This window comes from Salvelinus alpinus, chromosome 1 (assembly GCF_045679555.1).
Source record: "Salvelinus alpinus chromosome 1, SLU_Salpinus.1, whole genome shotgun sequence".
Taxonomy (NCBI): domain Eukaryota; kingdom Metazoa; phylum Chordata; class Actinopteri; order Salmoniformes; family Salmonidae; genus Salvelinus; species Salvelinus alpinus.
Genome location: NC_092086.1, coordinates 51257734 through 51275561, shown reverse-complemented (window position 1 = coordinate 51275561; position 17828 = coordinate 51257734). Strand labels below are relative to the sequence as shown.

The following is a 17828-nucleotide window of genomic DNA, read 5'->3' as shown; positions in this document are numbered from 1 at the left end:
GTGTCTTAATATGTTGTTGGGCCAACACAACCCAGAACTAGATTCTACAAGTGTCGGGAACTCTATCGAAGGGATGAGACACCATTCTTCCATGAGAAATAATTGTCCAATTGGGTTGAGATCTGGTGACTAAGACAGCCATGGCATATGGTTTATTTTCATGCTTTCATGCTTCAAACCATTCAGTGACCATTCTTGCCCTGTGGATGGGGGCATTGTTATCCTATGGGGGCATTGCCATGGTAGCCAAAATAGTGTTCTATTATGCATTACCCTAAGCATGATAGGTTGTGAATTACCTGCTTTCACTATACTTTGTATCCCTCATTTACTCAAGTGTTTCCATTATTGTAGCAGTTACCTGTATGTCCATGTGACAAGGCAAGAGAATATGCTAAATAGTGAACTGTTTTGGTAGGAATCCTTAAGGTTGTGCCAGTTAACACCAGTCAAACACTATTCTACTGTCATGCAGACAAATATTAATATTTGTGATAATATTGTAATAATATTGAGGTAATGTTGTTTCCAATAACCAATTTGCTGTGTTTACTCTTTTCTGATATTCAACATGAGGTACGGAGGTCTTGTAAAGTAACGGAAAAATAACAAAGACGAAAACATGTCAGTAGGCATTTGAAGAAAAGTGGCTGGGTGATTCATTAGCAAAAGCAAAAACAACTAAATGAGTTACCTGTTGAACACAGTCGTCACAACTGTTTCAAGAGGTGGATTGAGGAGACAAAACAGCTGAATGCGAAAGCGAAGTGCTAGATAGGAGAAAGACAGGAGTGGGTTATGGCTAACATAGAAAAGCAATACACAAATTCAGCACTGTTCAAGGTTAGCTTACTGCGGAGCACAAACGTGTTTTGAGTGGTGATGTGACTTTACAAGACACCGCTTTTAGTGGGAATGAAGTGCACTATGTGAGTTCTAGATACTAGGACAAAGCATAGGCTAATAATCAATAACAATACATTAATTGAAAGTGTGCAGCACTGGCTGCAAATACAATCAGCAACATACATTTTCTACCACTTAAAGCCTTTGAGGTTTTCTACAATGTTTCAATCTTAGGCTGTGTTTACACAGGCAGGCCAATAATATTTGTCCAATAATCAGTTCAGCTTTTGCCAATAATTGGGGAAAAGATCAGAATTGGGCTGCCTGTGTAAACGCAGCCTGAGAGACAAGTCTTTAAAAAAACACTTCAAAATCCTAAATTTGCACATTGGCTACAACCCTGAAGACACGGAGGGAAATTCTCTCTCTCCTTATATTTTACCTTGTGAAAATGTGAAGACGTTGCATGCAATTTCTTTAAATTGGTTACAGTTGAAGATGAGAGGTTGTGTATTAAACCATTTTTTAAATTGTACCCATGTAAACTTTAATGCTGGTTTGACCTGAATAAAAGACCCAAATCTTTTGGAATCCATTGTCTTCTCAGATTCTGATAGAACACATGGTCCTGATACATAGTAATTAAACAATCTACACTTATGTCAAGGACTTACATGAGGCAAAGCACAAGGGAGTGTAAACTAAAATGTAATCTGTGGCTACAATTAACCAAAACACAAAAAGATGGAGAAAAAAAAGAGGAAAAATTCAAAACAGCGTAAGTACGACTACTTTAACAGAAAAAGTCCGTGGGCACTTTTTTATATATTTTTTTACAATGGATTGGGACGTTGCCATGGGTTTCCCGCTCTGGTGTAGAAGTGTGACCTGATATCTTGGAAACAGAGCCACAGAAACAACCTTCCCTGAGGAAGACAAAAAAAATCCTGTGGATTACAGAACCGATTTGAGGATATCTTCCCTCGATTGTTGTTTGAAGTACAGGTACATCTTCAACAATAGGTTACTGGCTTTGCCACAAATAGGTAACATCACCATGTTCTCAATGGTACACAGTATTGCTTGCTATTACATTAATGCTTTGTGCAGAGCGATTAACCATAATTTCAGTTATTTTGACAGATGCTAAAATTGACCGATGGTAAAATTATTTGAATTCCATTTTTTTCTGTGAGCTCAATGTGCACATTGCAACGTTAATCTACAGATCAATCAGATCAAGCCTAAACTGTGCAATATAGTAGGGAGTAGCAGTTTCAAACAGGCCAATATTCTACATTGTTTAGGTGCAGAAAATGTGGTAATTAACTACTATGGCCAAAATACAAAATACATGATCTTAAGTGATTGATAGTTGGTATTTAGCAGTCATAAAATTATACCTTACTTAGAACTACTAAAATATTAATTTTGTCAAACATCTTAGGCAGCAGCTCTATAGAGATTTGAGATGACTTGGAATTAAATAATAAAGCCATCAAATAAAACATGTAATATACACACACAACTGAAATATTTTATTAAAGTAATGTGAATAAATTATGGTTAATAATGGTTAAGTGATAAATGGGCAGTCGCTACCATTATGGGACTTTTATTAATTGTTTTATTCTGTGTTACAGCAATCAACCTACATAATGCATGTAATGTTATTGTCTTCCAACTTAAAACCGTGATTATTTTTTCATAATCGAACCGAAACCGTCCTCAAAAAGCACTAATCACTCAGCACTACAAACTGCAGACGCATCTACAAGAGACAAAGCACAATCAAAATGGGAAGACGCTACGATACTTAAGGAATCTGGCGGAGGGGCGTAAACAGTGTTTGCCTTTCTACAAATATATTTTCGGAGGGAAAGAGCAGTCCTGCAAACACGTGTAAGTCTCCAAAGTTTTTACAACCCTGCCCCTCAACCCCCCACCCCATCCATCCCTTATTTGAATGGCCCATACCTTCAATATTTTATGTTCCAACAAAGTATTCTGTTAGGCATGGCCATATGAGCAGAAACAATATTCCCGATGTCCAATCAGATGCTCCACATCCATTTGACTCATCCGGAGGTCAAACAAGACAAAGCAAACCAAAAAGTGTTTCTCATCAATGTGGTATTTCTCTACTTCGCATGACACTTGAGAATCCAGCCTTCCACAATCAGCACGAGGGCAAGATTCCATTCTCTACCTCACTATCTTCTTAGACTTGTCAGGAATGGTCCTTCCAGGGCAGACAGGATATACACAGACAGGATATACACAGTTTGTGCTAGTCATCAACTAGAGGTCTGCAGACTCTGAATCTGTGGTTCTTTATAAAAACAAAAAAAAGGGCTACCAACGTAACAATACCTTTATCAAACATTATTATTTGAGTGTTTTTAAGGAGGTATTTATGTTGAGTGAAAAATAAAAATACTGCCAAAGTGAGTGAGGACTGTAAATAGTGAATTGCATGAAGGTAAAGAGAAATACCAGGTTATTTCCATCTGTACAGAGATTCACATTCAGAGGTAAGCAAAACAAAGGTATTACATCTGCTATTGACTCCAGCAGTCCATCTCTCTCCCCCTTTACCCTGGGCACATAAGCCCTTTGAAAGTGAGTCACTGCTTGTAGCACCGGAAAAAAGACGAGTTGCGATTCACATTCGACTTGAGACAATGCCTCTGCCACTGAAAGATACAATTCTCACAAATCAGTGTAATGTTTATTGAAATTGCAGTCCACAAAAGCCAAGATTATGGCCTCTGGTATAGCAAATAACCTTGATGTGAAATAATAAACCACAAAGAGACCAGTTTGATATTCCCCCCAAAAATGTAGAAAAGTATACTGGGGAAACTAAAAAGACCACTTAAAAAGGTCACTTCATTGCTTGTTGTGAGCGCCACTGTCCCATGCTATACATAATGTAAAATTGTGATACTAACCACAACTACCAGCCAGATCCAATCTCAAATGATTACAAAGTATTTACCTTGTCGCCACATGTAAGGAATCAAAATGGTGGTAACAAATAAGAAACATACAGCAAAACTGTACCTTCAAATCAGCAACATGAAAAAAAATGCCTCTGATTCCCGACTTGTAAGGTACTTAAAGTGAACTCAAATGTATGAACTCGAATACCGGTGACCATCCTGCTACTAATATGGCTATTTGTGAGATATGGACTGAAGAGCGACTGATTCCAATTCTCTTTTTTTTCTCTTCAATCTTCCAATTCACTTCTCCATCTGCTCAGGACTTTTTCCCGGTGTGAGTTTGTAGGTGCGCCTGTAGCCGGGATGCCTGGGAGAAGCGTTTCCCGCACTCTGAGCAGCAAATCGCTGGCGTCATCGCCATTGCTGTGGTGATATGAGTCTGCTGGTGAGCTTTCAGGAGCGGCGCCCGGCTGAACTTCTTGCCGCATTCTTTACACTCGTGAGCCTTCCTGCCTTTGAGAGGCACGGTCTTCACCTTTGAGTCCAGCGTCATCGTCGCCTTGTCTTCCTTCTCTTCGTCTTCCTCCTCTTCCTCCTCCTCCAGTGAAACAGCAACCTTTTTCTTGGGAGGAGATGGGCAGCTCTGGTTAGGCGATTCTGTGTTTTGCCGTCGCACAGCTGCTCTGCCAGGGGAAGCTTCGGCGGGCAGGGGGATGGTTTCCATTGCGCTCTCATCCTCGTCTTCCTCTAGGAGCTGCGCGGGGAGTGTGAGGAGCCGGTGAAGCATCGACGGAGACCTGAGGGACTCCTCAACTGAAACACAGACAGAGGGATAGAAATAAAAGACAGCAAGTGAAATGAAGATTAAAGGCAATAAAGGCTGACAGAGTTTTTAATAATAGGGAAGGAAATCCAATTGGTCCAGGACGATGTGACAAGGAAGCTACAGCTGTCTTGTTTTGTACTAGACTAAGAGAATACACATTAAGGAGAACACGTATCTAAATATAATACAAAATTAAGCATAAAGAGTCATGGGACTTAAGAGTAAGCATGCACGCAACTGGCCATGTCACGTAGGGACATCAGTTCAGTAGTTCCCATGCACACCTGTAGCTGTGGTGCTTATGGTAGCAGGAGGGTCTTGCGGAGTGTCCAAGGTCGAGGAGAGGACCTCCATGTCCTCCAGAGGCATCCACTGGGGGTCCTGCAGGGGGCTAGTGGGGGAGGGCTCCAGGTTCTCACGGATCAGGGCGTTCAGACTGGGGAAGGAGCCCACAATTCCCAGCCCAGATCCCCCAGTCCTCTCCTCACCCCCCTTCCCTGAAGCCAGCTCTTTGATCTGCCACAGGTCGCTGCACCACTTCTGCCCAAACACCTTGTCCAGGATGGGGACCCAGTCCTGGGCTACGGTCAGGACAGCCTGCTTGTCACTGTCTACACACAGAGAGGGAGAGAGAGCAACAAATCTGAGAAGACAAACCTGAACTAGAAAACAAGTACAATTCATACGGGCTGTGGTCAGGACAGATTTCTTGTCAATGTCTGCCCAGAGAGAGAGAGAGAGAGAGAGAGAGGGAGAAAGAGACGAAACACGCTTGAGTACAAGACAACTGAACTGGAATAAAAGTGCAAAACCTATCCATGATGTGGATACAAAAACTGACAAATATTTATAAAAACAGCATGCGTGCATGTTTGTGTTCCTACATCATTGCACCTGAAGAAGCAGTTAACACATTCAGTGATTATTTCCATCATTATAGCAGTTATTTCTAATGCAGCACATTTTAATACTGATCCATTTTACAAAAATGCTTACATTAAGAGACCCAAGGCAATATACACATAGGAAGTGTTTGCTTATAGTGAACCGGCTTAATAATATCTAAGCAGTATTACCAGCACAAGTATAAGACTGGACTCTTAAGAGTAGAGGGAAACCTATATCTACTGTACATGGCATACCTAACATGGCGCCATATATACGTAACAGATTGCAGGGGTTTAACTGGAGCAACTATTTGGCACTGACACGGTTAATAGTTAACTATAACAGGGGAGCTTCACCATTTTGACAGCTACTAAATAGGTCAATTGACCAGTTCAAGTGATTCAGAGGACTGGTGTGTGAAAGTCATGGCTTACATGGTTATGAAACACATGAACATTTTTATTTTGAAAAATGGGGCCTCGGTGCTCTGGTTAGTCCATACTGACTACTTAGACACAAGCTTATTTTCAGCACCAGAAATGAAGGGAACACTTGATGTGTTTCAACTGATAATTACCATGTTATGTCTGAGTAAACACTTGGCAAATATGTGTACTTTCTGGCAATTCAAAGAATTCCACACAATTGGTAACCAACTGGTATGTACTGGCACTTGTTTCAATATAGAATGACTCCCAAAATAACCTTCATTATTAGGTCATTACCAATCTATCAATCAAGAAAAATAGCAGCTCGTAAAATGAAGTGTGCCCGAGATTAACAATACCCTTCTATTCATTTTAGTATGTTGTGTAAATCCATTTGAATTCAATCACTTTTTGACAGCATCCCTTTTAATTTAAATAAAACTTTCCATACATGTTTGCCCAAGGATGAAGTGGTCAGAAAGTAACTTTTGCGACGTGAATGCCAAAACATTCATGAGATAAAAGGTGCTCAAAGTTGACCCATTTTGCATACCATGAGACATCCATGTCTTCATCACTGGAAAAGATAAATGGTTGAGTTTGATATCATTTAGAACCTTACAAAAAACTATTTTACAATTTCTCGATAACAAATGTCAACAAAAAGAAGTTTTTAAAATGTACCTTTAAAGTCAATTATATAAAAGCGTGTGCCAATTTTTTTCTTCATATTAGCATATGTTGTAACTTAGACCCGACTTTACATTATCTGAGGTTTTTATGTTGTGCCCGCCATCAGTTGAGACACAACATGCTCTGTAATTTCAATCATAGAAATCAGAATGGACATGTCCCTTCAGATCACTGCAATTTAGCTGCTACACCATTGACATTTAAATGGAATGTTTTACTTCTAATTAGTACCAGAAAGACTGCCGCCGGTCCATCCACTGTCAAATTAAATGGTTATGTCTATTAACTATATTTCTATGATTTCAATAGGTCTCCTATGAAGGATTGACAGTATAATTTAAAACAGATATTCCCATTCAAGTCAACATTCTCTGATGTGTGGACCTCCAACCATCTTTGTGGTACCAGTTGCATGTTAGAAATGTCAATTTTATTCCAGTTTTTGTACATTTATCAGCTAAAACATGACACCCATGCTGTATTCAAGAGCATGTTGTGTCTCAACCGATGACGGGCACACTACAAAAACCTCAGATTATGTATAATAGGGTCTAAGATACAACACGAGAATTTGAAGAAAAAAATATATATTTACGTTTAAAGTTACAAAAATATACAACTTTTTCCACAGGGAATTATCAAATTGTTTGACAACCCTGTTTGTAAGCTTTTAAATTAAACTCAACCGTTTATCTTTTCCAGTGATGAAGACATGGATGCCTCATGGTATTTTCTTAGCACATCTACAATGGGCAAATATGTATGGAAGGTTTCATTCAAATCAAAAGGGTTGCTCTCAAAAAGTGATTGAATTCAAATGGATTTACCCTGTGGGATTGAGTTGCAACTTGAAAACATATGAACAGGAAGTTACTGGCCTCTCATGAGTAATTGAATGTATAGGCAGAGGAGGTGCCGTGTCCTGGCACTTTCCATAAGAAAACATAACCTCCAGTGCTGTGGAATTTGACTGGTATCATAGCAAGCATCCCCAATTTCTGTGTGTGTTACATTTGGGACTGTAAATAAATCATGGAGTTGATTATCATGTTGACTAGAACATCATGTTAAGGTTAAAACACAGACCGTTTGTTGTCTCCGTTTGCTCTCTTTGTCCTCGGACAATTTTGACTGTGACGTTTCTGGATTCCTGCCGGGTGTCCTCTGAGCCGCTGGGGAACGCTGTGTTGTTTTCCGACCCACTCCTCCTCGACACCCCGCCCTTCCTGTTCTCCTGGTGCGCCAAGTGGCGCAACTGCTCCTCCAGAGCGATGTGCTCCCGCTCCTTCCCGGTCAGCTCCAGGAGCAGGTCATCGAAACTGGCCTCCACAATTTTGGTCAGCTCGCACACAGCAAACTCCAGCACATGCTCCATGACCATCTTGAGCTGACCTGCAGAGAAGGACATGGAGACAAAATAGTCATCAGAATTTGTCTACTGTCTTTAATGATAAGGAAATAGTTATGTAAATAATGGACAGGAAAGTAGAAATAAAAACCTGTTGTGTGTAAAGAGGAAATAATGAGGCATAGGTCAATGGCTGGTATGTTTGTAGATAAAGTGACACATTTGAAAGCTGCCACTGATCAAGGTTAAAAAATTAATAAATGCGTTGTGCACAATGCTGTCATTACAGGATATTTGTTGAACACAGTAGGCAAAAACAACCCTGTATCCTTACAAGGAAACGTCTCTCCAAACGACTCTTTTTACTATGCAAATGACTAAGGCTGCAATTATTTGTGTAGCGGTTTTAATCAAACACAAAAGTGCATTGAGCAATGAAATTACAAACCACACTATTTCCAAATTTGGTTTGGATAAAATGGTGCCTCATCCATTTAAAATGTTAAGGTCTATTTTAGGCTCAGCCATTAGAATTGGAAAAACAACAGCCATTGAGTCCTTTTGAATGTCCATGCCTGCTTTACACAAATTAGCCCTGAGAGCCCTTGGTTGTACAGCATTGTTATCATAAGCATTTCTCTAGCCTACATATGTTACACATACACAGTGCCCCTTTTTTGGGGGGGCCCAAAACACTAAGAAAAACATTGTCATCCCATAATGAATTTTACTTGGCATCCTTTGAGATGAACCACTTTTTAGCAACCAGCAATGGGCATTAATTTTCGCCTACGCAATACAACGACTCAAAAGTTACAGATCTCAGCCATGGCTCTTGATTGAATTGTTGTAGCACTGCCAGACTGAAAATCACTTGATTGATAACAACCATATGAGACCCAGAAAAGACATATTTGAGCTTTCCTTATAAATGCCAATTTCTCAGTTTGGGACTGGTGTATTTGTAACAGCAACCAATCAAAACAGTTTACAATGTGAGGCAGGTTTTATTAGGCATTTCATCCATGGCGGGAATGACAATAAATTAGTTATATTCAATATGAGTGCATTACTATAATTAAATCTACTTACATAGAGCAGTAAAATATTGAAAGGAATTATTTATAATACCACAAGAAGGCTTTATTGCTCAGATAGCTCTGTCATGTCCCCCTTTGCAATAGGTATAATTTGGGAGTGGTAAACATTTCCCTGAAATAGTCGAGAAAGTTCTCACCGATCCCATAATGGTTTTGAAGCTAAATCAATTACCACACTTGATATTTTCAAACATCTCTAACCAGAGAAAATTATTTATCACATACACTGTAGTGCAAATATCTCCATGATGATACCTGACAAATGAGCCAGGCTACTCTAAGAATTAACACCTGTGTAGTAGAAAGCCTAGGCCTAGCCGACATGCTGAATCACACAATGGCCTACACACACACACACACACACACGATGACTCCCACCCCATTCTTAACCACAAGTTGTAAATGTAGAACAAGTTGTGCAAAACATGGTGAGAAAACATTTTACAAATCTATCGCCACACGTAGATGGTGTTAGGTCTTAGTTACAGATAAAGCTGAGAATAAACTGAACTAAACTACTTAGTCATTAATCACAGTTTCATGCACACAATAATAAGATTGTGGATAGTCAGATTAATAGAATAGATTTTTTAAAGATGCACTATGCAGAAACTGCTCTGCCATTTCCTGGGTGCTGGAGAGAAGAAGAAAAAAAGAAAAACAATTTTTTTGAATAGTTCGCCTAATTTCAGTTTGTGACAAAACAAGCAACCATAGTGTAGAGAATAATTGTATCATCCAAACCGCTGTGAAAGATATTTTCCATAACGCAAAAATATTGTATTTTCAGCTTTTTGAAGCTGGTGTACAAAACCAAAAGACACAAAAATGAAACTTAAGAATGGGAAGCATAGAAATAATGCACATGGAACAGATCTACCACTTTTTTAGGCTTTCAATATGAGTGACAGATAAGTAGCTCACATTTCTATGTGAATTTGGTCGGGACGCACAAGAAGTTAAATATTGCAGCTTTAAAGTGTTTACATGCTTTGCAATGAAGAACAATTTCACTAATAATGTTATTTACATGACATCTGAAATCAGACAACAACAAATCAGCAATCAAAATAAAAGTTCTACCACAGTGACCATGTTACTTTTGTGAAGACTTGTTCTAAGTTTGGACATATAAAGTTTGTATGTGAAAACAATTTCTAAGATGCATACTTTCAGTTTTTCCAAACTCAATTCACTTGCGCATAAAAAGGAGGCTTGCGCTACCGGTGCTGGCAAATGCGTAGCCCAAATACACTGCTGGAACGCCGATTACGCTGTTGACATGTCCTAAATATTCAGATTGCTCAGAAAACCAGGTGTTTTAATCAACGCATGCTTACTTCGATTATGACCGTACACCGATTAAGATAAGTAAAGTAAGGTGTTTACATGATTAATGCTTCTGCCATAAATCAGTTTAATATAAAATTTGTGTGCATGTAAACGTACTCATTGATGTGATTTAACTAGAGTAGGAGTGGGATGGCAACTGCTTGAAAGCTGTTGTGAGCAGCAGAGCACCAAGCTGCTGCAGACAATGACAGCATAGGCCTAGTTGGTTTCTGGCAACCTTAGATCTACAATGTCGTTTTGACAAAGCAAACAGGGTTTTACACACACACACCTGGTTTGTTTTACAAACACACAGGGATTGATAATAATAAGAACTTGTTCTTAACTGACTTGCCTAGTTAAAGGTTAAATAAAAATGTAACTTACATAACTAGAAAAGAGAATGGATTACATGTCCAAATCCCCGAGGAAGAAAACAAATCAAGTTGGAAATCAATAGTGAAAACTGTGTGCAGCATGGTCTCTATAAATGCCCCTTTCGTTAAAACCACAGGATATAAATAGTAATTGAGCCGAGTCAGAGAAGAAGAAGCCTACTAGCCTAATTGTTGTGTAAGTGTGACATCATGCACGGTATGAGGAGCTACCTGTGTGGCTGTCTGAAGTATGAATGTTGCTGCCAGGATTAATTTACCTACATCAAAATGGCCTCCCTGGCCATCACAACCTAAATAAGAGCCACGGCTATATGCTAAGTGGCGAGGCACAGCTCCAGCCTCAGCTTTGTCCAAAATGTGCAAATTGAGTTGAAGGCCTGCCAATGGCCTCAGCATTTTGGGGCACAATGACACACAGCTTGCCCAGTGTCTCCTCCTGCCCCCTTTTATATCTCACACCCCTCCTCTCCCTAAATGTATCCCCTCTAAGAACTGAGTGGGTGTGGTTTGCACTTGTGACTTTCATTGGAGAATTATAGGGGGGGCATCCATTCCTTTGCTGCCAGCACTAAGGAGAGGCTCAACAACAATAACGTCACTGATAGTCCTCTCATCACAACCCATCTTCAATTAGAGAAGAATGTTTTAAGGGGTAGTCAATAATAGTCAATAAAAATCGGTCAATAGTCAATAAAAATGATTGAGGATGGATGTGCTGCCTTTCAGTGAACCGTTTGCTCGACACAACCAGTGACAAGGTTGGTGATGTTGTCACTGGTTGTCATCCCACAACTGTACATTGTAACATTCTCAATGGCAACAATGTCACCACAGATAACAATAATTAAGTGTCAGGAGGCCAATTTTGTCAAATGTACACCTCTTGAGACAAGAGACCATTGTTCACAAGGACACATGCCTGAGTCAAACAGAACTCAAGTGAAACAAAAACACCAAGGTAATAGAACCAAAATAAAAACAGCCGTTTTTCATATCCTGAAGATTTTACCACAGGTCATTGATTCTCAGTGTGTTACAGGCTACTACTGCACGTCATCTTAACATATCAACTCTGCTTATTATCATCATCAAGACTTGCCGCTCTATGCGGAAACCCATATCAAGATTCTGGTGCTTTGTCCTTTTTGTGGTTGACTTCAACACTATGTAAACGAAGTGTGTGGATACGTTGTGCCACAGAAACATAAACAAAAGGTCTACGATCAAACAGACTGTAGGGCTACATAATGGTGTTATTGTCTTGTGTTTCAAACGTATAAAATGAAACCTCTAGGTGCCATGGTAGTAATCTAGCCTAGCTAGTAACCTTACCCACTACTCGACATTTTTGATCCAGTCTTAGAGTGTTTGCGTGCACGCCGCGCTCTGCGCTGTGGCTGGGGGTGTGTGTCTCGGGCTTTGTTTGATCCGTGGCGGCGTTGTCTTCCCTGCCACGGTTGAATTCGGCTCCTTTTTCTACCCCATTAGATTCAAACTCCAGTGATTGAAGCTCTAACTTAAGTCGTTGGTTTTCTTGTTCTTTGACGGCCGTTTTCATTAACATAGAAGTCAAGCTTGACCCAACAGTCTTGGTTATTTCCTGTACTGCGACTTGCACTACTTCCTCTAGTGCAGATTCCAGCTGACCTTGAAAAAACGAAATGTATACGGCGCCGTTCATGATTTCGTCCGTTTTGGTGGAAGACCTCTTTCATTCTTCCCCCAACGCCCCAAAAATATTAAATAGAAGTCAGCACACAATTGATTTACACGAGAAGTAGCTACCTCTATCAACACATCGTGTGTACGCCCCTTGGATGCTACCGTAGTATCACGAGTGCAAACGCAATAAAGTTCCCCCATCTCATTAATACCAATTGTGTTTCCAGTCAGGCGGGGGTATAGGGACACGCCTGGTGCCCACATTTATGACGTAGGATATGTCGTGCACGTGAGAGTGCAGTGTGGAGACGATTCAGTTCAGTCAGTCGTCCTGATAAACCCTTCCCAGCTAGTTTATGCTGGCTAGATGGCAACTGCAGCATGCAGCTATACTGAACAAAAATATAAACGCAACATGTAAGTGGTTAGTCTCATATTTCATGAGCTGAAATAAAATATCCCAGAAATGTTTCATATGCACAAAAAGCTTATTTCTCTCAAATTTTGTGCACAATTGTTTCATATGCACAAAAAGCTTATTTCTCTCAAATGTTGTGCACAAATGTTGTTTACATCCCTGTTAGTGAGCATTTCTCATTTGCCAAAATAATCCACCCACCTGACAGGTGTGGCATATCAAGAAGCTGATTAAACAGCATGATCATTAAACAGCTGCACCTTGTGCTGGGGACAATAAAAGGCTACTAAAATGTGCAGTTTTGTCACACAACACAATGCCACAGATGTCAAGTTTTGAGGGAGTGTACAATTGGCATGATGACTGCAGGAATGTCCACCAGAGCTGTTGCCAGATAATTTAATGTTAATTTCTCTACCATAAGCCGGCGACAATGTCATTTTAGAGAATTTGACAGTACGTTCAACCAGCCTCACAACCTCAGACAGCGTGTAACCATGCCAGCCCAGGACCTCCATATCCGGCTTCTTCACCTGCGGGATCGTCTGAGACCAGCCAACCGGACAGCTGATGAAACGGAGGAATATTTTTGTCTGTAATAAAGCCCTTTTGTGGGGGAAAAGTATTCTGATCGGCTGAGCCTGGCTCCCCCAGTGGGTGGGCCTGGCTCCCAAGTGAGTGGGCCTATGCCCACCCATGGCTGTGACCATGCTCAGTCATGTGAAATCCAGTGCCATTAAGGTCTAATGAATTTATTTCAATTGACTGATTTCCTTATATGAGCTGTAACTCAGTAAAATCGTTGAAATTGTTGCATGTTGCGTTTATATTTTTGTTCAGTATAGTTAAGAAACTAAAAGAAAGTCATGTTTATTTCGATGGGCAAGGATAAATAACATGTAGAAACGTCACCATCTCCAATTTGGTCCATCCCACTTGATTTTATTTCGAGTAGTAGGATAGCAGCCTCCACAACAAGTAACTTGTAATATTGGTCGTAACCATTTGGATGCCACCGTCATACAGTCTACACTGCTCAAATGGGAGTTTGCTCTGCAAGCCAACAGACAACACAACTACACCGGGCACAGTGTCCTTCACTCCCGCAGTAAGGAGACGGAAATAGCTAGATAGTGTACGCAATATCAGGCCAGGTTGACGGCTGAACGTAATTTATTGTTATTTTCACCGAAAAAATATACATCTGTGGGATTAATGAGATTTACATCTAATGTTAATTTTTTTTTAAACACTCTGATATTAAACGAATGATTCGGAACACTCCCAAGTTCCAACTTCGGCTGACAAGTTAAACATTCTCTCTAGAGTTTCTAGCCACAAGCATTATTTTTATGTTTTATAAACTAGAAGGGCTCATCAGAACTACTGACTGAAGTGAACCAAATAGTCATAGCCATCTCGAGACAATTCCGATATAGTGTTATTTTCTTCTCAAAGCTGACGGGATGTCACGTGTCCTACTTATATCAGTACACTAGTGAAACCTGAAGCATTACGAAACTTCATTCGATCAAATAAACCACACGTAGCAAATAAACCATGAATGTATATGTTGACCTAATTCCACATTCTCATTGACGTCCATACGAAAACTCATTGCTTGATGGGCGAAACAACGAAAAAATGCCACCTGCTGGAGGGAGATAGATTTCCCGCCGAGTTGAGCCTCAATTCAAGGGGCTTTATTGGCATGAGAAACATATGTTAACATTGCCAAAGCAAGTGAAGTAGATCATATACAAAAGTGAAATAAACAATAAAATAAAAAGTAAACATTACACTCACAGAAGTTCCAAAAGAATAAAGACATTACAAATGTCATATTATGTATATATACAGTGTTGTAACGATGTGCAAATGGTTAAAGTACAAAAGGGAAAATAAATAAACATAAATATGGGTTGTATTTACAATGGTGTTTGTTCTTCACTGGTTGACCTTTTCTTGTGGCAACAGGTCACAAATCTTGCTGCTGTGATGGTACACTGTGGTATTTCACCCAGTAGATATGGGAGTTTATCAAAATTGGGTTTGTTTTCAAATTCTTTGTGGATCTGTGTAATCTGAGGGAAATATGTTTCTCTAATGTGGTCATACATTTGGCAGGAGGTTAGGAAGTGCAGCTCAGTTTCCACCTCATTCTGTGGGCAGTGTGCACATATCCTGTCTTCTCTTGAGAGCCAGATCTGCCTACGGCTGCCTTTTTCAATAGCAAGGCTATGCTCACTGAGTCTGTACATAGTCAAAGCTTTCCTTATGTTTGGGTCAGTCACAGTGGTCAGGTATTCTGCCACTGTGTACTCTCTGTTTAGGGCCAAATAGCATTCTAGTTTGCTCTGTTTTTTTGTTAATTCTTTCCAATGTGTCAAGTAATTATCTTTTTGTTTTCTCATGATTTGGTTGGGTCTAATTGTGTTGCTGTCCTGGGGCTCTGTGGGGTCTGTTTGTGTTTGTGATCAGAGCCCCAGGACCAGCTTGCTTAGGGGACTATTCTCCAGGTTCATCTCTCTGAAGGTGATGGCTTTGTTAAGGAAGGTTTGCGAATCGCTTCCTTTTAGGTGGTTGTAGAATTTAACGTCACTTTTCTGGATTTGGATAATTAGCGGGTATCGGCCTAACTCTGCTCTGCATGCATTATTTGGTGTTTTACATTGTACACAGAGAATATTTTTGTAAAATCCCATTTTGTGAATTCTTGGTTGGTGAGCGGAGGGCCCAGGTCTAGCAAAATCTGTGCAGAAGATCTAGGTGCTGCTTGAAGCCCTCCTTGGTTGGGGACTGAAGCACCATATCATCAGCAAACAGTAGACATTTGACTTCAAATTCTAGTAGGAAGGGGGCCCGGGTGCTGCAGACTGTTCTAGTGCCCTCGCCAATTCATTGACATATATGTTGAAGAGGGTGGGGCTTAAGCTGCATCCCTGTTTCACCCCACGGCCTTTGTTTTGGTTTGTTTGTTTGTTTGTCAATTAGGGTGTGCAGGGTGAATACGTGGTCTGTTGTACGATAATTTGGTATAAAGCCAAATCTAGAAGACTGATTTTTGAATAGGCCTATTGTCACAAAGTAAGCTGGTCCGGCCAGTCTGTAAGTAAACAAGCAACTTTCCAGCTTCAAATAATGTAAAATGTTTTTCTCTCAAGGAACTTCATTTATATGCTTTTACAGCTACAAATAATGTAAAATGTTTTTCTCTCAAGGAACTTCATTTATATGTGTTTACATAGATGCTATGATAGATCACCTTTAACTTCTTTCCCTGTTCCTATGTCTAACACAATAACTCAATAATGCGTTAAGTCAGTGAAGAAGATATAGGCCTATAGCCTATGTTACTATCATAATTATATCACAATATATTATTATTATTATATAAGGCCTGCACTTAAATGATTCCCTTTTTCTTATTTGAATTATAGATTCCTCATTGCCCTTAAAAGTTACATGGCATTTAATGTGCTAAACTATGGGAATTTTGTAATTAGTCTACTACACTACAGTCCCTGGTTCAAATCCGGGCTGTATCACATCCGGCCGTGATTGGGAGTCCCATAGGGCGGCGCACAATTGGCCCAGCGTCGCCCGGGTTTGGCCGGGGTAGGCCATCATTGTAAATAATAATTTGTTCTTAACTGACTTGCTTAGTTAAATAAAGATTAAATAAAAACATTTAAAACAATTAAATACTAAACGATCCTTGACTGCGTTACATAAGTGCGCGCCACTTGCAACTAGAATTTATCGCGCTCTTCTCTCTACCCTACAGTACAACAAAAAAACGACCATTCACAACCGGAAAACAGGGCTAGGATCATGGTAGATCATTACACTCCCTCGTCTTGGTTTCAATAGGATCTGGCTCCAGCAGATACCTTCTCACGCCACAGACGCTGTGAGACATAATAGATGAGACAGGATGTCGGGTGGTGAAATTACATTCATCATTAGAAGCTAGAGTAATAGCGCTGCAAAATTAACAGTGGATAACATAACAACCTGGACCAGAGCAAATGCGCCGACTGGTATGTGCATAGCACACTAACGCCTTGGAACAAAGCTACAGGCTCACTCGATACAGGGAACCAAAACGTTTACAGGTTGCGTGCGCACATACCGTTTGAAACGCATGCGTATTGTAGACCAAACAGCCTCAGAGCAGACTGCAGCTGGATGCTTCTACTTTAAAGCCGCTGCATGGTCAATCCGACCCAGCATTTATGGTGATATGGCCTCTGCAGAAGTCAGGGCATTCATACTTCTTGTACTTTGTTGAGCAGCGCAGAGCTGTTGTCAAGGAAGTGTGTGTTTATACAGGACCTCCTGCCGCCAACCAATCATGTCAATGCGAAGCTATACGAGCTATATGGAGCACTCCGCATTGTTATACAATTTGGGAGGCGCATGGCGATGCAGTACGGAGCTCAATTTGTGTGTGGTAGTATGACAAAATAACAAGTCACCCTTCCTGAATCAAATCCGTCTGAAGAAGGAGGGGCCAGTAGAGGAAAATGTTCATGCTAGTCTTTAAAAAAATCTTGGTTCTTGCAAAAAGTAGGCATCTCACGTGATGTTGAAAGATTTGATTTGAGTTTTAAAAGGGTGTGTTCACAATTTTTGCCATTTCAAATTGTATTGGTCAAATACACGTGTTTACCAGATGTTATTGCAGGTGTAGCCAAATGCTTGTAAATCTATGTGGTAGTAACTGTATGCTACCAGACGGGCCTTTCCTCATTTGGGCAAAAGTCCTTCCTCTCTCCTCCATGACCTGGAAACTGATAAGTGGCCGAGGAGAGTAAACAAAGATGATCTATTATCTATTGTGATCTATTATAATCGAGTGACCGCTCTAAGGGCTCAGACATACCAATAGGATTTGCTGGCCTCGAGTACTTGGCACCTCTGAATGTAATTTGTGCA

At 40.3% G+C, this 17828-nt stretch overlaps 1 protein-coding gene across 1 annotated transcript; it reads right to left on the bottom strand.

Moving 5' to 3' along the window:
* Positions 1-3562: 3562 nt before the first annotated feature.
* Positions 3563-12646, bottom strand: LOC139579461 (uncharacterized). The gene is made up of 4 exons (XM_071408153.1): positions 12140-12646; positions 7716-8021; positions 4905-5231; positions 3563-4607 (listed from the first exon to the last, which is right to left on the bottom strand). The coding sequence occupies exons 1-4, from the start codon at positions 12486-12488 to the stop codon at positions 4111-4113; spliced, it is 1479 nt and encodes a 492-aa protein (XP_071264254.1). The 5' UTR covers positions 12489-12646; the 3' UTR covers positions 3563-4110.
* Between the last annotated feature and the right edge of the window lie 5182 nt (positions 12647-17828).

Bases quoted from the DNA above. Each gene is read 5' to 3' on its own strand.
- LOC139579461 (XM_071408153.1), bottom strand. From the start codon at position 12,488: ATGAACGGCGCCGTATACATTTCGTTTTTTCAAGGTCAGCTGGAATCT. The intron at 8,022-12,139 runs GTAAGGTTACTA...CCTTCTCTGCAG, and splicing joins TCAAAAATGTCGAGTAGTGG to GTCAGCTCAAGATGGTCATG. The intron at 5,232-7,715 runs GTCTGTGTTTTA...CTCTGTGTGTAG, and splicing joins GCAAACGGAGACAACAAACG to ACAGTGACAAGCAGGCTGTC.